The sequence below is a fragment of the Candoia aspera genome, chromosome 8, assembly GCF_035149785.1.
Source record: "Candoia aspera isolate rCanAsp1 chromosome 8, rCanAsp1.hap2, whole genome shotgun sequence".
NCBI lineage: Eukaryota > Metazoa > Chordata > Lepidosauria > Squamata > Boidae > Candoia > Candoia aspera.
In genome coordinates this window covers 827,743-851,446 of record NC_086160.1, presented here as the reverse complement: position 1 = coordinate 851,446, position 23,704 = coordinate 827,743, and the positions used below count along the sequence as shown (strand labels likewise).

At 42.3% G+C, this 23,704-nt stretch overlaps 1 protein-coding gene across 1 annotated transcript in view; it reads right to left on the bottom strand.

The window, feature by feature from the left end:
- Positions 1 to 1,185: 1,185 nt before the first annotated feature.
- MSANTD1 (Myb/SANT DNA binding domain containing 1) overlaps positions 1,186 to 23,704 on the bottom strand; it is a 37,789-nt gene continuing 15,270 nt past the window's right edge. Inside the window, exons 2-4 of the mRNA XM_063309755.1 lie at positions 14,283 to 14,567; positions 5,252 to 5,573; positions 1,186 to 1,533 (exon numbers count right to left, since the gene is read on the bottom strand). Of these exons, the coding sequence (XP_063165825.1) occupies positions 5,333 to 5,573; positions 14,283 to 14,567 (526 nt within the window). The 3' untranslated portion in view covers positions 1,186 to 1,533; positions 5,252 to 5,332. The remainder of the gene's footprint in view (positions 1,534 to 5,251; positions 5,574 to 14,282; positions 14,568 to 23,704) is intronic.

The following is a 23,704-nucleotide window of genomic DNA, read 5'->3' as shown; positions in this document are numbered from 1 at the left end:
TTCATTATTAGGGAAAAAATTTCTAGTGATCAGGATGAGGACCAGGAGATACCCCAAGTGTGCATGGAAGAGGCCTCTTGGACTAGAATCCACTTTCAGCCATCCAAACGAGGCTCCAGCTTGCCTTCCTCTATACTCTTGGGACAACAGTCAAGCACATCTCTTGAGCTTGGTTCCCTCTTCTTTGACTTTGGGATGGTGACTGGCTGGGTCAGCTCCTGCTCCTTATAGTCAAGCCAATAATTTTAACATTTCTCTTCTGAGTTGAAGCATAGCCACACCTTCCTTTCCTTTACACTCTGAGATGAATGCCCCCTGCGCTGCTGCCAAGTCCCATCCATCCATCCAAGTCTTCTACTTCTGGTAGCCCTGGTACCACCCGCATCCCCTTGCTGGAAGGGTTTCTACTTAGCCCCTCCTCAGGTTCACCCTTTACCCAGCTCTGCCCAGTCTACAGAGAGGACACTTCTTCTCATTATTCTCCCATCATGAGCATTGCTCTCCACTCAACCAGGCCCTGAGCAGACATAGCATGGCACGTTTGCATATTCCAAACCCAACAATTGAGCTTCTTTTGATATTTCTGTAACATCACTGATTTGGTGCCGTCTTTCCAAATTCAATCCAATTCTTTCATTCACACAAATTCAACTATAAAATCAAACTACGGAATATTTGGTCAGCATAAACTGAAGATTTAATATCCATTTCACTTATTGTTATCACTGATTGTGATATGATCCAGAATATTTTCTCTTAAATTGGAATAATGAAGTATAAAGAAAAATTATAATTTTGGAATGGGATTAAAATGCCTTCACATAATATTTAAAATATAAATAAAGTTTCTGTCTCTCTTAAATGTCTTTTAAAACTAACCATATTTTAGTATTTATACTTGGAAAAAAACTATACCTTGTACAACAGAACATAATAAATTTGTTGCATATAATAGTTCTCATGTATTTTTTTCCACACACTACATTATTTGCAAGTACAAGAACAACCTTCCTTCCTTCAGAATTCCACACTTATTTTTCCCAACGGTATGTGATCATTCAACATATTTAATTATCCTTCAGGGATCCTGGAGTCTCAGGTAAGGGCAAATAGATTAGATGGGGAACACCAGCAGGCCTGGCCAGCAATTCATTCCCTGATCTTCTTGGCATGGGGGTGGGGGACCGCTTGCTTCTCCTGCAGGGAGCATCACAGTCTCTGCCTTCTCAGCTCCAGCTTTCCCACCTCCTCTTCAGCACAGGAAGTCTCCAGAGCGTCTTGTCCTGGGGTTGAGTTGGACCTCTTTCTTTGGCCTGGGCTTGGACCTGGTGCTTGAAGTCCAGCAGAGCAGTTCATCTTCTGACTTTCTTGCTTCTGTACATCACTTTTGTTCATACACCTTAGTTTTTCTTCAGGTACTGCTAAGATTTGTGCTGCTTTCAAGCAGGAAACCAAGCATGTCAAGGCATTAGAGCATGGATTTTCATGAAAGGAGATTCTTGGAGATCAAGGTTGAGTTTAAAATTTCATTAACTGTCAATCAGAAACAGAAAGAAAAGGCTCAATATATTAAGTAGACTCTCAGCAACTGCCTTTTCTTTCTCCATCTCATACTGTCAAGCTCCCCTGTCAAAAACTTCTGACCTGCAGCTCCACAAAGCTGCTGGGCTTGAACTTGGTTAGCAGCTTCTCAGCACACAAGAGCAAGGATGTTGCCCGCCAGAACTCAGCCCTCGAGAACATGACCCTCTTTGTTCAAAACAAAACATCATCAATGCCTCACTGCCCTAATGCCAGCTAACTGCAGAGAGCAAAGACTATGTCATAGTGTCCTAGTTTGGTGACAGCCAAATGGCCCTGCCAGGCCTGTTTGAATGGAAGATCCCAGACATAAAAGTCCTGTCCACTTGCATCCCTTTCTTTCTGATTTCTTGTGAGCCCTTAGGAGCACCGCTGACAATAATAGCCCTGGCTCCAGAGTACAGGACCCATTTCTTCTTCAGGATTAGTACCGACAGTCCGGGTCTTCTTTAGACTCTCAGATGACCCATCTTCTACTGATTCTGCCCACCATTTTTCTAGAAAATCCGGCAAGGGAGTAAGGGAATAGAGGAAAGAATAAGGGAAGGGCAAGGGTTACTATCTTACTGATATTAATTCACTTTTGCAGGTGAATAGGTTCCTGCAAAAGAAATCTGTGCACTGGACCACCATTGCTGGCGAGACTATCCTCTCTTTGGCCACCTGCATTTATTTACTTAATTTGTATGGCTGCCTATCTCACCATGTGACTCTGGGTGGCTAACATGATTTATCCTGTCTTCAGGTAATTCACTTGGAGGTGAATTACTGAGTCCACAGTGAAAAAGGACTGGTTACTTGGAGCAGTTATCTGTGAATTCACATAACCTGCCTCTTCTCAGGTGACCTTCAGGTCTGCTAAGATGATCTCAAAAACTGAAGAGCCTTGGCTGGAGCTGCTCCGGTCACTTGGTATCCCAGGAGGCAAATCTCCTGCCACACTATTCTCTAAGGTGCCAGAGTTTCTGAATGGGGCACAGGTGTATAACCCTAGTAGGTGAATTCCCAATAAGCATTCATAGAACTACAGTTGTAGATTAGCAGCCAGTTCTTCCACCTGCATTAAGCTCTAGGAGGTACACAATGGTACACAGATGCCTTTGCTGGAACTCACTTGTACAGAGCAATGAAAGAGGATCATCAGGACCTGAAGCCTGCTAAAAGCTCCAGTGCCTTGATACAGAGGCATCTGTTGACCCGTCAGCCTGGCCACTGTGCCCCCCACTCAAGGACAGACACTTCATACAGAAAGGACCATTTAGGGCACCAGATCCACCCATTGCTATCCACCCCCAGGAATCCAAATGAGAACGTTCTTCTCCGTGAACAATCCAGTGAAGATGAAGCTACACCTCTCTCGATCTTTGGGATGCAGCGTACCCGTGTCATGAGGATCATCCCCTCCAACGTAAACCAACTGTTCTGTCCTTTGGGATGGCCAAGGTTGCTCCCCGCTCCTCCCTGCCCAGTCTAAGCATTCCCTCTGCCTCCCTCCCTCTTCACTGGGCTTTAGTAAGGTTGGAACAGAGTAGGACAATTGGGACAACTGAACCACATGGCTTAGGAACAATTTTTCTGTTCATGTATTGTTTTCTTTGCAGCCCCATCACCCTGCTGGCTCAAACTTAGTTTGTAATTACGTCTTATTCTGATCTTTCCATAATTACTATTGGCAAGAATAATCCCATCCTTTATATGTGCATTTGATTTCTGTTTCCTATGTGAATAACTTTGCACGTCTCATATTTAATCCAGTTATTTTCAGCCAATTTCTCTAATCAACTAAGACTGATTTCAAATGTATTTCTATTTTCTAAGGTAGCTTATCCCACCCAATTTTATGCCATGCCCACATCTGTCAGCATTCCCCTCTCCTCCTCACCCACTATACATAGAAATATTGGTGTCCCACATCCAGGACTGAATCTTGTGGTACCTCCACTCCATAATTCATGCCAGTTTGATGAGTAACTCTTGATAATCACTCTTTGAGTTAGGGGTTTTTCAAGCCCACTGAGGATTTTTCATAATGGACATGCCATCTAATACATACCTATCTAGCTTACAAATTAGAAAGTTATGCAGTACTTTGTGAAGTGCTTTGTTAAATTAAGGTATATATGTAGCATTCCCACATACCTGAACTGGTTAAAATAACATGAAGTAAGCTTAGCCTGAAAATCCATGCTGATCTGTAGAAATTTTACATTTTTTTCTTGGTTGCATGGATGATAATTAACACCAACACCAGTATTTATTTTATGGGGTATTCCAGATATTTTAACTTCCTATAGTTTAAATGCATTTCTTTCCACATTTAGATATCCTTTTACTATGGTGGATATCACTTTTTACCCCAATGGATGTGCCCATGATGAAGTGTAAGTGAAGCACATATTTCAGTTCCCACCTACATAGTCAAGCATCATTATCTTATTGTGTTTGTTGCCACCACACTGTCTAAAATAAATTCAGTGTCCACCATGGTGGGTCATCAATCCCTTTGCCAGGGAAATGGTGGTCAGTAGTGTGGTGACTGGGAGGAAAGCTCAGGGTCAATTCCCATAAATTTGATGGCTTATGTGAGGAGAAGGAAGAATTTCTTCTGATTTATATGGAGCTGAGTGCAGGAAACAGTGGAAGGGTTGACATGCAGTTGGATTCAAGATTGGGCAATCAGAAGTCAAACAAATCTCTAGGGAAACTTAAACGTTTTATGAAACAAGGGGCATCAGAGCAGTACATTTGTAAAAAGTTTGAAGGCCGTGAAAAGTCCAAAGGGAAATGCAAAATGCTGATTCCCAATAATGAATCAAAGGAATTTGGGATGCAATGGATAGACAGCATCCCAAAGATCTATGAAGGAAACCAAGAAAAGGAAGAATCACAGCCAAGGTTACCATGTGAAAATCCTGTAGTTCATCAAACATACTGGGAAAAGAACCTGATCCCTCTTTTTCTAGCTGGCCCTGATTCTCTGGCTCCTTGGTTGGAGAAGGACTTTCCTTCACCCAGTAGTTCTGGATGGGGCTGTGGCAGTGAAAAGGATGGAAAGGGAGGTATCCAGCGACTACTGAGTATCTACTCAGAATAACTGCAAGCACTCAGTAGTCTGTGGTAGCATCAACCTTAAGTCTGTGAGGAATTCTCAGAGAAAATCTTGTGTTCATATCCAGAAAGGGCAGGTGAGTCAGGAATGTCACTTTTCTTAATTAAAGGGCTTCCCCACAACTGGTGAAATAAATTCTGTTCCACGTCCAAGATTCTTTTGAAATCCACATGAAAACCCAGACTAAAGTAGGTTTCCATTTACAGACTTTGAAATTGCATGTCCTTGCCTTTGGGGTGAGAAATTATTTTCCTTGGGTTAAAGCTCCAAACCAAACCAAACCAAACTTCGCTGCTGTTGATGCTGAGCGCCCAGACTCAACTACCTCGACTACCTCTGGGGAAGAGGAGGCAATAAAGAAAACCCCCCATCACTGGGAAGCTCTAAAGCTGGAGCCACCTCTCCCCCCTCTGAAGGAAAATGGAAAGCTGTGATCAGGTTCATTGATGTGCAGTTTCACCCACCCATCCCTCCAAATCATCTCATATATCAAACCCAAATTTTATTTCTTTAAAAATTATCCTACAATGCTTATGTTGTTTCTTTACATTTTCAATTTACCTGGAAGGAAGAAGCTATCCTAGGGATATGAAACAAGCCATTTCTATAAAATAGATTAATATTGCTTTTTTCCAGGAGGAATTAAGCATTGGCTTTGGTGATCATTTTTTCCAATAGATTCATCATTCTCTCTTGCAGCTGCAGACTCTGAACTTGGATAATGTTCTGTTGATCTAGAATCCTTCGCACCTCCCGGCAGGTTTCTTCCATGGCTCTGCTCAGTTTCTTTTGCTCCTCTAGCATGGCCTCCATTAGCTTTAATTTCTTCTTTTGGAAGCTACAGCTTTGCATCTTTCTTTTCTTTACAGGCCTCTCTTCTGTCCTGAAATGTAAATGTGTCAGCATTAAAACTACTTTGTGCAATGTATTCCTGTGTGTAATGTTATTATATCAAACTAATTACCCAAGGAAAAAGTGTACATGCATGCACGCCCCCCCCAATATTAACAATATGATGCGACATAATCAGAATAGTAATAAAAATAAAGAAAGAGAAAAGCTTGGAAAATTATGGACAGAACAAGCACAAGATTTGATCATATTGCTCAACATTTTCCTTCCCTGTCTCTTTGTTGAAAAAAAAACACAATTTGAATGTTGACCTGCAATGCATATGAATGGTCCATTGGTACAAATCTGGTGTCGATTTCTCCTTCCAGTGCTGCATAATAATATAGATTAATATTGCTTTTTTCCAGGAGAAATTAAGCATTGGCTTTGGTGATCACTTTTTCCAACAGATTCATCATTCTCCCTGCAGCCAGTCATCCCTACGCCCCCACCTCAACAGTCACCATTCTGGGTACCCTGAGGCATTTCAGGTCCTGGGGCTGTGGCTACAAAGAACATATAGGGTTCTAACCAGAGGCATACCAGTAGATGTCAGCCTAAAGTGTAGCAAGTCCAGACCACATGAACTATGTTGCACGTCCTCCCCCAATTAAGTCTTCTATGGCTGTGTGCAATATAGGCAAAGCAAAGGCTGCTGTTGTTGCAGTAACTTCGTTCTGAGATCTTAGAAAACAAATTTCGCCTGACTTAACACAGGACATTTGCGCTCCTTATTGCAAAGGCTGGCAAATGACCCAAGTGAAGGTTCTCCAGTAACTACAAGAAGGGTTACTGACTCCGGTCCCCCCAAGGCCTCCCAGATTTGCCACACAATGGCTTCAGAATGCTACAAGGTGAGTGAAACTGTTTTTAATTCTGTGAAAGTTTAAAAATGGCTTTCTGAAAATGGAATTGATCCACTGGGTAAGCAAACAGGGTGCACTACCAAGAGTTTGCTGAGAGCATCCATCTGGAGGGAGAGAAGCTGCATTGCCCTGAGGGACGGTGCGCCGAGTGGTGAGGGGTGAAAAGATCCGAGCAGGAAGAACAAAATCCACAGCAGAGCCAACAACTCCGGGAGGGATCAAGCCGAGGCTGGACAGCGCTTCAGTTGGGATTTCTGTCCTGAGCAGGAAGTTGGCATCTTCCAGCTTTGTGCTTCTGTTATTCTAGTTGAATTACGAATGACCCAGTTTACTCAAAAGCTGGATTTACCCTCCAGTTTTACTCTGGGGTTATTCCAGAAAGTAAGTTTTGCATTGATAAAAGGGTCAAAATTATATCCACCACTCAAGATTTCACATGTATGTTTTATAGGCATTGAAACTGATCCCTGCATAAACGGGAAACCAAGAGGTTCAAATAGTAAATCTCAGTTGAGCCCAAAGATGTGTTGACTAGCCTAAAACTGTAGAAAGTTAGATCCACCTTTTCCAACAGAGGATTATAATTTGTACAGGGAAAGTCTTGCAGGTGATCCTGCCAAAGAACTTTATTCCATGTACTGTAAATTAGTAATAATGAAACAAATGTAGGCCAGCCTCATTAAACACTGGTGAGCATCTTCCACCAGGAAGGCATGTCTGGTGCCATAGAGACAAGCACCCTTCTAGGAGCAGGTAGGGGGCACTGTCGGTCGTGACAGCATCTAAATGGCCAGTTGGAGAAGGGAAGAGGAACACGGACATCCCTCCCAGGGCCTGCAGAAGGAGGCGTCTCCAGAAAGAGGGTACGGGGCGAGCTGTGGAAGGAAGATTGCCGCTGGAGGTGTGAGCACGTGGGGCAGGAGAGGAGATGACCCAAAGCCTCAGAAATCCCAGGCAAAGGAGCCCCAGGTAGGGGTTAACCTGCTAAACCCAGTGGCCAGGAATCCCCATCTTCATTTGGGGAAGGAAAAAGGCAGAAAAGCATCATAGAAGCTCTCAGTGAAGCAAAAGAGGAGGAGATAAATAATTGTTTCTTACAGACACAGGTCTCAGGGAGGCTGGACTGAGGCCCAGGATCTAACACTGAAAGCTGAAGGCAGCTAGAAGGAGGGAGGAGGTGGCCAGAAAATTTTGGGTTCAAATGCAAACAGTGATGCAAAGAATTTTAAAGATTAATGTTCAATTGAAGCCAGAACTTTTCTTGCTGGGACTAATGGACAGACAAGCAGAAAAGAGCCATGGAAGACTGTTTTCATATCTGATGACTGCTACAGGATTCTGATAGGCACAAAAATGGAAAGAGTCTGAAATGCCCACAATGGAGGAGTGGCTGGTGAAGATGACGGGACTATCAGAGATGGCAAAGTTGACTTGTCTGATTAGAGACAGGACAATAAACACATTTATGAGTGACTGGAAACCCTTATGAACTTTTTGCTGAAAAAAAAATTAACTTGTGATTTATGGGTTTGATGATTAGAAAGGGTAGACTATGGAAAGAAGGAAATTATGACGTAACCTTAGAGAGAGGGTAAAATATAAATGTAATTACTGTTAAGAAGATTGGAAGCTGCTTTTTTATAACTTTTTCTTTTTCTTTTTTATTTCTTTCTTTGCATCTTCACTTACCTAATACTTTACTTTTTTACTTTCTTCTTCCAAAATTTGTATTATTTTTAATCTGTTAAAATTTTCTTTAATTAAATAAATAAATAAATAAATAAATAGCAGGAGGGACGAGGGAGAAAAGTGAAAAACCATAGACGTATGATGTCTGTCATCTGCAATTTACTCTGAATAACTGAAAAACTTATGCTGGGAAACACGGTGGAGAGAAGACATGTATGGGACAGATGTGGACAGTGGTTTGTATAAGCAAAACAAGACCTCTCATGTGTGGTGAACACAGCAGAAAAACCTTATGTCTCTGATAGCTGTAGGAAAACTTCATAGTCTCAGAGACACTTATTACTCACTCAAGAAAAAGGAGGATTGAGCGAAGCCATCAGGGTAAGCCATTTAACATCACAGTGATCCAAATATATGCCCCAACCACAGATGCTGAAGAAACTGAAGTAAATCAGTTCTATGAGGATCTGCAGCACCTACTGGACAACACGCCTAAAAGAGATGCTATTTTCCTCACAGGAGATTAGAATGCTAAGGTGGGCAGTCAAATGACACCTGGAATTACAGGTAAGCATGGCCTGGGAGAACAAAATGAAGCAGGACATAGGCTGATACAAATTTGCCAAGACAACTCACTCTGCATAACAAACACTCCCTTCCAACAACCTAAGAGATGGCTTTTCACCAGATGGACAACACCAAAATCAGATTGACTACATCCTTTGCAGCCAAAGGTGGTGGACATCTATACAGTAGGTAAAAACAAGACCTGGAGCTGACTGTAGTTCCGATCATGAACTTCTTCTTGCACAGTTTAGGATCAGACTAAAGACATTAGGGAAGACCCACAGATCAGCTAGGTATGAGCTCATTAATATTCCTAAGGAATATGCAGTGGAGGTGAAGAATAGATTTAAGGGACGGGACTTAGTAGATAGGGTCCCGGAAGAACTATGGACAGAAGTCCGCAACATTGTTCAGGAGGCGGCAACAAAATACATCCCAAAGAAAGAGAAAACCAAGAAGGCAAAATGGTTGTCTGCTGAGACACTAGAAGTAGCCCAAGAAAGAAGGAAAGCAAAAGGCAACAGCGATAGGGGGAGATATGCCCAGTTAAATGCAGAATTCCAGAGGTTAGCCAGAAGAAATAAGGAATTATTTTTAAACAAGCAATGCGTGGAAGTGTAAGAAGACAATAGAATAGGAAGGACAAGAGATCTCTTCCAGAAAATTAGAAACATTAGAGATAAATTCCAGGCAAAAATGGGTATGATCAAAAACAAAGATGGCAAGGGCCTAACAGAAGAAGAAGAGATCAAGAAAAGGTGGCAAGAATATACGGAAGACCTGTGTAGGAAGGATAACAATATCGGGGATAGCTTTGACGGTGCGGTCAGTGAGCTAGAGCCAGACATCCTGAAGAGTGAGCTTGAATGGGCCTTAAGAAGCATTGCTAATAACAAGGCAGCAGGAGATGACGGCATCCCAGCTGAACTGTTCAAAATCTTGCAAGATGATGCTGTCAAGGTAATGCATGCTATATGCCAGCAAATTTGGAAAACACAAGAATGGCCATCAGACTGGAAAAAATCAACTTATATCCTCATACCAAACAAGGGAAACACTAAAGAATGTTCAAACTATCGAACAGTGGCACTCATTTCACATGCCAGTAAGGTAATGCTCAAGATCCTGCAAGGTAGACTCCAACAATTCATGGAGCAAGAATTGCCAGATGTACAAGCTGGGTTTAGAAAAGGCAGAGGAACTAGGGACCAAACTGCCAATATCCGCTGGATAATGGAAAAAGCCAGGGAGTTTCAGAAAAACATCTGTTTTATGGACTATTCTAAAGCCTTTGACTGTGTGGACCATAACAAATTGTGGCAAGTTCTTAGCAGTATGGGGATACCAAGTCATCTTGTCTGCTTCCTGAGGAATCTGTATAACGACCAAGTAGCAACGGTAAGAACAGACCACGGAACAACGGACTGGTTTAAGATTGGGAAAGGAGTATGGCAGGGCTGTATACTCTCACCCTACCTATTCAACTTGTACGCAGAACACATCATGCGACATGCTGGGCTTGAGGAATCCAAGGCTGGAGTTAAAATTGCTGGAAGAAACATTAACAATCTCAGATATGCAGATGATACCACTTTGATGGCTGAAAGCGAAGGGGAACTGAGGAGCCTTATGATGAAGGTGAAAGAAGAAAGTGCAAAAGCTGGCTTGCAGCTAAACCTCAAAAAAAACAAGATTACGGCAACCAGCTTGATTGATAACTGGCAAATCAAGGGAGAAAATGTAGAGGCAGTGACAGACTTTGTATTTCTAGGTGCAAAGATTACTGCAGACCCTGACTGCAGCCAGGAGATCAGAAGACATTTAATTCTTGGGAGAAGAGCAATGACAAATCTTGATAAAATAGTTAAGAGCAGAGACATCACAATGACAACAAAGGTCTGCATAGTTAAAGCAATGGTATTCCCCATAGTAACATATGGCTGTGAGAGCTGGACCGTAAGGAAGGCGGAGAGAAGGAAGATAGACGCTTTTGAACTGTGGTGTTGGAGGAAAATTCTGAGAGTGCCTTGGACTGCAAGAAGATCAAACCAGGAAATGAAGCCAGACTGCTCACTTGAGGGAATGATATTAAAGGCAAAACTGAAGTCCTTTGGCCACATAATGAGAAGACAGGACACCCTGGAGAAGATGCTGATGCTAGGGAGAGTGGAGGGCAAAAGGAAGAGGGGCCGACCAAGGGCAAGGTGGATGGATTCGACCTTCGGGCAGCTGGGGATGGCGACGACTGACAGGAAGCTGGTCCATGAAGTCACAAAGAGTCGGAAGCGACTGAACGAATAAACAACAAAATGGAGAGAAGAGAGATGGTAAAACCTATAAAAGTCTAAAAGCTATGTTGTAAAACAATAAAAAAGTCAAGAAGGTATTAAATGGATGAGGAGTAAAAACAAGTGAAGAACTCAGCATTTGGGCAAAGAACGATGTTAAATGCAGAAAAACTTTCAAGGTTAAAAACTGAACCCTAATAAAAAGGAGTAAAGTTCAAATAAAATAGAAAGGAACATAGAAATATAAAAGGAATAAAGTTAGAAGTGACACAAAGGCATTTTAGTCTTAGGAAGTTAATGTTCTATTCTGTATAATTTGTACAATAAAGATTTTCATAAGAAAAAGAATCTACAACACGTTAAATCAACCTTGTAGTCGTATTCACCTGAATCACCCTTATCTTTTCCCCAAAACACCAAAGAATTCTAGAGTATCTATCCAGACCTTTTTTCATTTGTGTCACAGCAGAGGATAAATTCAGACTGAGTGGTTTAGAAGGCTTCCTGCATATTCTTAGATGAAGAACATATAATTCTTGCATGCTTTAGAAACATACTCTAAAACCCCAATTCTTTTTGGGGATATCCCCTAACATTCCATTATTTTGTCAGAATCACTGCTATGGCTCAGTAACATCAAACCTGCTTTAAATAATTGGAAAGAATACCAGACACATATGTTAGTGAAATAAAAGTGGCAATATAAATTTCTGGTCTATCTATACAACATAACACACGATCTGCGTGTGGTGGCATGTTATGCTCTCTTCCATCCCCAACCCCAATATCTCTTTTTTATCTCTAAGGAAGGAAGGAAGGAAGGGAATATTTTTCTCCCAATCTATACTCATGGATTTGATTTTTGATTTGTCTTAATCACCGAAACATAGGACATGGCTCCAGCTTTTCTAGATCTCCTCCATCTTGATTCTGTCCTCTAAGGGGATTTCCATCCATCTTTGTCATCCACAAATTTGAAAATCATATTTTCTGACTATTAAGTATGTGAAGACAATTAAGCAAAACAGAAGAAAAGCAAAAGCAAAGGAGCACCTCTCTCATTATAAATGAGATTTTTTTTAAGCTTAATAGCCTGAGTGCAAGTCAGCAGAACATTAATTCTTCAGGAAAAAACCCTCCTCCACAATAGGAATTTTAAAGGGATACACTATTTTCAGCTTTCATATGACTATGAAATAATTTCTGAACCTTTGATAATTTCAGAAGAATGAAAGTGAAATGAAATCTGATAAAATATTGAAGATTCTTCTCTTGAAAAATCTTTCTTGCATGGAAATATATTGTTATCTTCTTGAAATTCTGTGGTATAATCTGGAAGAAACATAATCTTTTTACCTCCAATTTAGTTACTCAAACCAGTTGGGCCTTCTGTAAAATATCATCCCATACAGCAAACCCAGTGAAGATTATCAGCTGCATGGAAAAAAAGCTGAAATAAAATGAACTTCTCAATATCCACCTGGCAGTTTTCAGGCAAAGACAACAATTCGTATTCCATCAAGTATCTGGACTTTGTCAACTTCCTCTGGAATCTGAATCACACATAATTTGAGGGAGATGTTTTTAGGGACATTTTGTCCTGAAGAATCTTATCAGCCTTCAATTAATCAGCTGTAGGTGTAACCCCCGTCTTCACACTGTCCTGCAGTTGAGGTATTCCATTCTCAGGTGCATCTGGCCTGGTACTTAAAACGTCAGCAGTGTCTTTAATGGTTTTTATATCCTTTCTCTCTCATCTCCAGAAGAATGGTCCTCATCCACTTTCGTAGGAGCAGCTGAAACTGTTGCCTGAGAAGGGAACTCTTTTGGGTGTTTCTGAGACAAATATAAACAGGACCACTTTCCAACAAGCAAAGCAAAAAACAACCTTTTGCAGTGTTTCCCATATTAGCATCAGAGTAACTAAAATTAAATGATTATCAGAATTAAAGCATCACACGGAGAGCTGGAGAATGCTGATATCTATCAAACTACAGTATTCTCTTGAACAGACGTCCAAAGTGCTTTGGCAAAAGCGGTTGTTATGGATCTTGCAAGCTTTCCTTCCTTTCAAACCTTGCAGGAGGAGAGTCTTGTTAGTCTATGGTAGCAAGACATCGGGAGTCTGGTAGCACCTTTTCTGACTACCATAAGCTTATGGCTTTTCATAACATTTGTGGGTCAAAAAAGGTGCTACCAGACTCCTGAACTTTTCCTTGCTTTCTGCATGCACAACTATGCTTCTAAAACTTTCCCCACAATCTACAAACATGGTTTAGGAGCTTTGCCTCCTCCAATGTCTGGTGCATTGTCATCCCATTGCCCGCCCTCAGTGGAAATTATTTTGCTCTTATTTCTATTTTATTCTGCAGCCCAGAGACACCAAATCCCCAGATAGCATCACATTCCACAATCAGACTGATTTGTTAAGACACTGATTTATGTTTTAGCTTACCCTTTTTTTTTTCATTTTTATCCCGCCTTTATTTTTTTTATAAATAACTCAAGGCAGCGAACATACCTAATCCTCCTTCCTCCTCCTATTTTCCCCACAACAACAACCCTGTGAGGTGGGTTGGGCTGAGAGGGAGGGACGGGCCCAAGGTCACCCAGCCGGCCTTCATGCCTAAGGCAGGACAAGAACTCTCAGTCTCCTGGTGTCATGTTCACTGATTCAATGTAGTTCATACATCGCAACGTTTCACATGCCATGGCGCTGACGCGCATTTCTGTCTGGGAGGGAGCTGCTGTGAGACCTCGTACCAAGGACTTTTCCCGCAGACCATCAGAAACCGTTAGGAGCACCTGGGATTGTGGACTTGGGAAGATTCTACGGGGGGAGGGATTTCATTTGCACCGAGGGTTTTTAGTTTGAATTTGGCGCGCTTTCATCATTCTCAGCTTTCTCTGCGATCCTGCATGCTATTCTTCAATAAATCAGGTATCTTTGAAACCCTGCTTATGAGTCTGATACCCATTAGAATAGGCAATCCTTACACCTGGTTTCTAGCCCAGCACCTTAAGCACTACACCAAACTGGCTCTCTTACCCTTAATTTTCCTTTCCCCCCGTACACATACCCAATTACACATGCACAACGTGCCCATTGCCCATCACTTTGGATTGAGGAAACCCTTGTCACGTTGACCATCCTGCGGCATGCGCTAAAAATTTGACAGGTAGGGAAGACAAAAGCAGTCCCAGAGAAAAGGACCTTCAGCCGTTTCATTACAATGTACCAACCACACAGGGCCCAATACCTAAGATTTCAAAGTAAAATGTCAGGATTACCTTAATTTATATGAAATCAGGCTGGAGGAACTCTCCGAATGCTCATCTTCAAAGAATTCTTCTCGTCCTTCATATGTGAACTGATTATAGGGCAAATAGAGAGGTCCCGATTTGGTGGATGGTGACTGTGAAGCTTCAGTTTGTGAGGTGGAAGGACCTGGTTGCTGGCTATCGTGAATTTTCATGTCATTGTGCTCCGAGACTTTAGATAATATTCTATCAATGGTTTTGAAATAAGGCCAATCAGGTGCCAAGGTTTCACTATCAGTCATACATTTTAATTTCCTGCGATGATAAAAACACAATCATGTATGCATACATACATAACAAATGCAAATAAAAGAGACTTAGCATAAAATAGAGCATCTAATAACTAATAGAATTTTGGTACCCGAGACCTTTTTTCTACTTCAGCCTGCACCCTTAAAAGACATGGCACTGCTATGAAATCAAAACTTTCAGCCACATATGTCTTCTCTTGATTTGTCTCAGACAACGGACAAAAGATGTAATATTTATCCAGGCAGAGAGGCTTTTTCTTAGGTAAAGAAATAACATGTTCAGTCAACTCTACTCCTTCCAGATCTCATTGGCAAAGCCTTTGAGAAACTGGCATATTGTCCTACCTTGCCCTCTAGGACTGCCAATGGGAAGGTGTCAAAGTGGGCTCTAGTAAGTGGGCATCAGGAACTAGGATAGTCAGGTCAACCTGAGAAGTCCACAGGAGAGTAACCGTGATTTGCCAGTCTCCTTGGAGGTTGACCTAATTCTGGTTGATGCCTCAGATCTGTGATCCATTGCTGAATCACTTCCTTGGCCTTCTCTACTGGGACCGCAGAGCTGAGCACTTGGTCGTACTTTTCTACCACTGAAATCTACTCTTGCTGGGAGACCCTCCTTCTGGAGAGGGATGGAAACTCCAGGCTCAGGCAAACAGCTTCAGTTCTAGGCTGGCCAGCTTCCAGGCCCCGTGCTATGCAAGAATACCTTGGGGTGCTTCAAAAGAGATCTTTTTTTTAAAAGCTGATGGCTCTTTTTTGTAGTCAGCCAAAAGTTGGGCCTAATTGCACCCATACAAGAGTTGCCTTCCTGCTTTTGCAACAAATCATTTGAATGCAGCAGGAATGCAGCTCCCAGATTTCAGTGAAAATTTAAGATGGCTGCCAAACTCTTTTGGGCTAAAAGGGTGGCATCATTTGCAGTTTGCAGTTTTCTTCCTGAAGGATTGGAAAGCCACTCCAAAATATTTAAAGGTGATCACTTGTTCTATAACCTGGTTATAGACTTGCCACCTACAAGTCTTAATACTCCTGGAGAACCTTGAGAACTCTCCTAAGTCCCGTTTGGGTCACTGGTAGAATAATAGCATTGTCCACATAAGTGTTTATCAGCCACGGTTGGCAAGGGCTGATTATTGCTTTGCTAGCAGATTTATTTTAAATATAACGTTTTGCCAATACCCCATTTAACCCCTTTTCACTCTTGGAATGAGACTAGAGAGGTAGCCAGCCCAGCTGCATCTCATTCAGAGGCAGGTATTATTATACACCTTATACATGTGGTCCTTGTTTAATGAAAACTCCTTCAGCGACCATTTGAACTTATGACTCTGTTGAACAAGTGGTAGTTATGACTGGACCTTGAATTTACGGCAGTGGCGGTGCCCCTGTGGTCATGTGATTGTGATCCAGGTATTTGGCAACCGGCCTGGATTTCCGACCATCGCAGCATCCTCTGCTCACAGGGTTGCAATTGGTGAGCTACCCTGTCAACTTCCCACAAGCAAAGTCAATGGGGAAGCCAGCAGGAAGTTGGAAGTCACAGTCACATGAGGTCCTCGCTTAACAATGGCAACCGAGGGCTGATGAACTGCTGTTGCTAAGTGGCATGGTCACATGATGTCGCACTTTACGACTGCATCACCTAGCAGTGGAAATTCCGGTCCCAATTACCATAAGTGAAGACTACCTGTAAACCAGTGACCATTTGTCAATGGAGGAGGTCCTTACTTCTCTGATAAAAGGCTCTTAAAATTTTATTTATTTCAATGAATTGACTCACTGTGGTTTATAGCAAAAACATAAAACATCCACAGTAACAGGACTCAAACAAATGCAGCATTAAAAGACCCTTGGTAGATTTAAAAATAAAATATTTAAAACATTTAAGATGTGGATCAATGATAAAAAAAACTGATGGTGTCCATACACTAGAGAAAAACCCTAGGAAGAGCTCCATCTCCCTGAAAGTTGTCAGGGAAGAGAGAACCTGAGGCAACAGCCCTCAAAACTTTCTTTCAAGCTTATCTTGTTACTTGGGAGAATTCTGGCTAGAGAATGTGGTGTTGGAGATATCTCCATGCCAAGCCATGAAGGTGCATTTTATGCTGTACCCAGAAACTATTCAGGAGCCAATGTAGGGCAAACTACACATATTGTATGATGTATTGTTGCTGACAGGTGCCACCAGAACCCGGCCCACTGTATTCTGGAACAACTCTAGTTTCTGAGAGTCTTGAAAGGCAGAGTGTAGAGTGCATGGTGCTTGTTCAGTCCTGTGGTGACAATGGCATCTGTAGCCAGGTCCTCACACCCCAGATAAGGTTGTAAAAGGTACACCTGTCTGCCTTTGTTGGGTAAGGCCCCCCTGCTGGTTTAGCAGGAGCCGTAAGTCCAAGAGGACATCCAATCACAGACTTGGTAGACAACACTGGAGGCTTATGAGAACCTTCTTGTATCAACAGTACCTCCATCTTACTTGGAATTAACTGCAGCCCACTTCTGTCCCGTCCAGACACGTACAGCTTCAAGACACCAACAACCTCCATAGCATCTCCAGTCAGACCTGGGGGGTGAGGGGTGATATAAGGTTGGGTATCATCAAGCATACTAATGATACCACACCGTGAACTGTCAAATGACCTCTCCCAGTAGCTTCATGAAAATATTAAAGAGTAGAGAGGACCACCTCATGTGGTACTCTGCGAGTGATCAAAAGGGCAATCTCTTCTTCCCCATGTCCAGTGACTGGAATTGGCCACTAAAGAAGGAACTGAACCACTGTACAACTGTGTCCTTGATCCCCAGCCCCTGAAGACAGTTCAGAAAGACTCCATGATTGATGGTATCATGGGGCAATGAAAGGTCTAATAAGCTCTGGAGAGGTCACTCCCCAGGGAGTGCAAATTCTGGTTTTGGAAAAGGTCATCCAATAAGGTAACCAATATATCTTATTCCATACCCTGGTCTGAAACCTGACTGAAAAGCTGTAGAGGGCATCAGAGAAGGGTTCTCTCTCCTTGAAGGACAGGAGAAAGAACCACGAGAAAGAACCATGACCAAGGCAATGGTCAGATAAGTGAACTTGGCCCAGGCCAAGAAATGAGTTTGAGTCAATTTCTCAGTCAGGACCCTTCCCTGTTCACAGAAGATGAAGTGAGGGAGGGGAAAACACATTCAGACTTGCAAGATTCTGTTACAGCTGCTACAATAAAAGTAGTCCAGGCCTTGGTTTCTTGGTCTGGTCTACCTTGTAGGGCTAACAAAAGCATATAGATATTTTTATTTATATAGAGTGCTCTGTAGCTGAGCCATCACCACCATCTCAATCACATTTTTGAAAAAGGGAAGGTTGGGGACCAGACTGCAGGTTTAACATGTGCACGATATGGCTCCTGCCTGAGATTGCTTGAGACAAGCAATAGTTGCCATGAATTCCTGACCTCTTCCAGTTCCCAGAGTATGGATGTTGAAGTCCCCCCCAATTGAAAAATGGGGGGGGGTCTCCAACACCAGACCTGAGACCACATTCAAGAACCTGGGAAGGGATTCCACTGGCAGCAGGGTGGCCAGTACACAAACAGAAGCCCTAGCTTGTCTCTGCAGCCCATTTTCAGATACAGGCATTCACACCTAGAAACTTCCAGATCTTTGGTCACAGGTACAGTGAATCTGAAAATGAGTGCTACTCGCCCTCCACTCTGGTGCTGGACCTGAAGCCCAGGTGCACAAATCTCGAACAAATGCAGCATTAAAAGATCCTTGGTAGACACTGTTATCTTCAGTCATCCAGGTTTTTATAATACATGCCAGATTTGCTATTAATTCATTATGAAATCATGCATAAACGTAGTCTAAGTGCAGACTGACCTGGTGTTTACCTTGAAGCTTGAAAGCTCCCTGGCCATCTAGTTCTCTAGCAGAGGGGCTGAGTTACAAGTGGAGACTGCCACCAAATTGGTTCCCTTGGAATGGCTTATCAATTTCTTGTCTAAATTCAACTGGATATGGCTGCCATCCCTGTCATGCGAAAAAATTCAGACAACTCAAACAGGGTGCTTCAAGCTGGCAGTTGCCACTTCAGCTGGTCCCTTTTGAATCAAGCACTCACATAACCATCCATCTTCCATCTGGGCATCACTTTGCACTCTCGCTGCTAGAAAAATGCTGAATGAATAGCCACCCTGAAGTCCTAAAAGGCTGCATGTAAGATTTTGTATTGTGGGTCTATTTTGGGCCCAAATACTATAATGGCAGACAGTGACTGATCATAGATCTCCTCTCCCTGGGCCTCCTCCATGAAGTTTCCTGCTCCTTCCTGTAGTTTCCAGGACAAGCAATTGTGTATGTTATCAACTGAAAGAGAATGGGTCAACCTAGTGTATCAAGATCAGATCTACCTGTCTACCAGAAGCTGTAAAGCTCTTTTTGTTTTAATGTGTACATATAACTTTTATTGCAGTGAGTGACCAGTCATATGGGGCAAAAAGTCAAAGCAACATGAAAAACAACAAATTTTACATAATTATAAAATTATAAAAGCTAAGACACTATTTTCCTGCATAAAGCAATCTAAGAAATTTTGCAGCTGTTCTGGAGATGTCAAGGTTGTAGTCTGATAACAGAAAGCAAATTAAATCATCCTCAGAACAGGCAGAACTTTGGGTGGGAAGTGGCATGTGCAGGGCACGTCGCTACAGAAGAGACCCCAAAGGTGCACGTTGGCTGGAGTTTCTCCAAATCACAGGAGAGGCTCATTCTGCACAAGAGGCTTGTTAGACCTCCCTCCAGAGGGCGCAACCTTAAGGGCCACCCAAGAGAATGTGTTGGACAGGCGATATGGAAGGGGTGGTCATCAGCTGACACGAGGCGTGTTTCCTGTTGATATTCTGCCAGTGGTGGTTACCTAGATCTACCTGGAGAGTTAGCTTGAACATCTGCTGGTAAATTGTTGAACCTGCTTTGTTACAGACTACCAGGCATTTTTAAGCACAATTCCAAGGACAATCTTGCAGTTTCAAGAGCATCTGTGCCATATAAATACACAATTGAATTAATGCAAAAGTTATGTCAGCTGGAAAAAAAAACTGGCTGATCAACAACCTAAAAATAAACTGAACAAATCCTGGCCAAAGACCTCTTTTCCCCAGTTGCACCACCACAGACATGACACCCACAGACCGTGGCTGCTCTCAGAAAATGCTCACCCATGTTTCCAGGATGAAGGAAGCTTTCTTATCCTCAGGAAGACTGTGGGACCTCCTCACCTTGACTGCCTCTTCCATTTTCCTCTTCCTGGAATGACTGTGCTTTCAGCATCACCTTTTTAGTTGCTCCCACCCACCACCACCGAGCTCTCTCTGCCATTTGTGTCCAATGCCAGAGTCCCACTACCACTGCTCAGAAGTTGTCATGTTGGAGTGAGCCCTGGGCCACTTGTTTAGGTTCCTTTAAAAGCAAAGACTCTACTTTCCCTCAGTGTCCCAAATTGCATCTTTAGTGGCTCCAGGACAATTGGGGGAGGAGGTCATCCATCTAGTAAATCCCCTTTGCCTCTGCTGATGTGGGAGGGGACACCTTGAGAGCTTACTCGTCCTCCTTGAGCTGCACAACGTATAAGGGTATTCAAGAATGTTCTTGCTCTCTGCTAGTGGGTCACCCAAGGCATGCAGATCTGGGTCACCTTCAGTCCTGCTCTCAGTTCGGAGGGGTCTAAATTCTGTTCCATCCACTTTAGAACCTGAACGGAGAAGGCGGGAACTATCAGGGCGGTCTGCTGCCTGAGGCTGTTAGTGTCAGTATTTTCCTTTCTTGCCTCATAGCAAATGGATTAATTTAGTAAATTGCTTTTTTATATTCTATACTTCCTACCACTTTACTTATTGTAGCTTTTTAGACTCCGCTTTTATGTTACTGTGCTTACACATTTCTTCATATTTATTGTAGTCTTGTTTTTAGTGTTTTCTGGTTGTCTAATCATGTTAGCTAAGATTGCTTTATTGAACTGGCTGCAAATTTTGTTACACAGTACATACACAGTTTTTGTGTTGATCTCTCTCTCTCTCTCTCTCTCATCATATTTGCTTTCCTCTAGTGAGGTCACCTGGCTGATATCCCACACTCTTAAGCATTAGTGTAGACACAACAAGGGTTATGGACTTCGTAAGCCAATGTTTATTTTGACTTTTCATTGAGTGAATTGATAGATCACAACAGCACTCCAGTTTCCTCCTGCAACGCAGTCGTTATCTGAAGTCACTATTTCTAAGTTTTACCTCAAATCTCCATAAAATCCAGTTTAAAGATGTCATGATCGAATTCCAGTGAAATATGAGATGCAACTTATTCATGTCAGAGATCTGTCATTTGTGACTCAGACATGAGCTCAAAAACCAAATCTCTCCAGTTTTCCCCAAACAGCCATCCGCTATCATGTCTATGGAGTGGAAGGATGGATGAAAGCCATTACCGTGAGCTTCCTTTCTCAACCTTCAAAGTGGAACAAAGTGAATAATGAAACAATTGTAACTGACCGTGGAACAATCTCCCCATGTGTTAGCAGGAAGGTAAAATGGTCAATGGACTTAGTAAGTCTTCTAATTTGCCCTTTTCATCCTGAGCACCAGACCTTCCTACCAGATCCCTGTTGGTATTCACGTTGTTGTTACTTCCTTGATTTTTACTTACTTAGTACAGTACTTTGTGTCCACTCTGATATTTATCCAAGTATTTTAGGATGGAAGAAGAACAGAGGGAAGAGCCTCCCACTAAACTGTTATAGCTGGGAGAGAGAGAAAGGTAGATACACAGCTTCAGGTAGCCTTGCAATATATGTACTGTAAGCAGCTACAACCAGTCCTGATCACAAGTTGGTTGCAGCACTACAGATGACCTAAAGCTTCTGACTAGGGATGGCTCAGGGTACTAGAGCATGTTACTATAATCCAGTTGGGGTGTAACTACAGCATGCATTATATTGCTAGGACTACCACCTTATCTACAATCTACTACAGAAGTTTAGAGATGGAAATAGGAAAGTTGTTTAGGATAGCTGAATCCAGGGAAGGCATCTTCAGAAGATGGTGTGCAACTGTATCACCCCACCCTAAAGAGGCATAGATAATCCCCAGATCCAACCATTCATGCCCACTGCCCCAGCAGTCTGAAGGAGCCAGGTGGAGCATGGGCCCAACCTTCAAGTAGCAGAGCTCATGCTTCAGAGCATCCTGTCCACTTCTTGAAGTCCACACACTGGAATGATGTTGCCCCTTTCACCTCTTGAGATCCTACCCAAATATAAGCAAGTTTACTGGCAAAATCTTGGGCAAATAACTATTATGGCTTGTAGGTAGATTTTCCTGCCCACCATTCCTTAGTGGAGAGTGAGTCACCCTAAAGAGTGGTGCTGGGTGACATCCTTTCAAAGCCATACGGGTGGACAATTAGTGATGCTTACATGCCTTTCTTGCCCCAGTCTAGGCTCTGACTCATGTTTGGTCAACTAAACTTTTTTAGTCTTCCTCCAGAAGTGCTCCAACAGCCTCTTCTCTTGCCTCCTTTCCTGGAGCTCCTTGGTCAACTAAGGCAGGGGATTGTCAACTTTCTCAGGCCATGGAACTTGTTAGTTAAAAAAAAGAATTTCCTGGAACCCAAGCTCTAGTGATAGAAGATCAGCTGGGTTAGAGTGAACTTTTTATTTTTGTCTTTAGTATCTCATGGAACCCCACCAGGTTCCAATGGAAACTGTACGAAAAGACCTCCCCCAGGATTGATGCACAGTTAGAGGCATGGCCCATTTTCTGGCCACCTTAGTTCTAGGTTCAAGCAAATATTCAACAGTATTCCCTGCTAGGAAATTATTTCATCATTTTTACTTTTAATTCCATTCACTGCTGGGAGCTCCTTTTTTAGCCTTTTCACCCACTTGCTTTCCATCAAAACTGCTGTACATTTTTCTGCCTCTTTTAATTGTTCTTTGCTGCATTTAACTACATTCTTTGCAACTATCTTCTTCTCTTCAACAAATTATGAATTTTTTTTCTCATCTTCAGTTTTTGCAATAATGCCTTTTTTCTCATTCACAGTCTCTTTCACTTCATCATTCCATTAAGCATCCTTTTTCAAACTTCCAATTAGCATAACTCCACACACTTCTCTGGCACTCTGTAGCAGAGTTGCTTCCTCTCTGTTCCAGCAGCTTCCACAACCTGTTTCCTTCATCCACTCTCCACTCTTGGTATTCAGAAATTAATCTATGTAACCCACCCAGAGGCTTTTGAGTTGGGTAGGCTACAAAACCTGTAAAATAAATAAAAATACATAAATATCTACTGATACCTTTTCACACACAATTCAGCCATTCTGGTTTTACTTCTTCCCATATGATTTTTCCCAAACTCTTTATCTTCTTTTCCAAATGGTGATCTGTCCTCACTCATGTATCCTTCACTAATTCTCTCTATCCTTCATTATAAACAACAAAATCAATAATTCCTTTTCCAAGTGAATATAGGAATAGTCTTATGCGTCAAGCATATATTTGAAACAAACAAGACTTTTTTCTAAGCAGCTGCTCAGTAAACAGTAACAATATTCATTTATTTCTGGTCTCCAAATAGCCTCATCACTGTTTCTGTGCTCTGGTGTCTCATTCCATTCCTCTGGTGTCTCATTCATGTCACTCAACAGAATAATTTTCCCACAGATTACATTCATTCCATTCTTCCCCAGATCCTCCCTAGTTCTCCTATTTTCACTATTCACTGGAACGTAACAGGCAACAATCACCAACTTAATAATTCTTTCATATGCACAAGTAAGAACAAAACATTTGCTAAGAATATTGTATCTGAGGGTCCACCCCTTTAGTCAACTTGACTTGGCTTCCTCTTTCTGCTTCTTGTTCCTTGTGGTAGGTTCTAGCAACAGATCAGGCCTGAAGGGGCTCATCTGCTGGCACTGGTGGGACTTCCATGGGCTCTGATTCATGAGGGCATAACTTTTTTTCTCCCTGCAACGGGAGGAGCAGAGAACTTAATAAAAATCAAGCTTCCATGGAGAGACATGATCTGACACATGGCCCTCATGATCTGCTCTATAATCATCCTGGATGTTGTTGTGGCTGTATAGACTGTAACTCCTGGA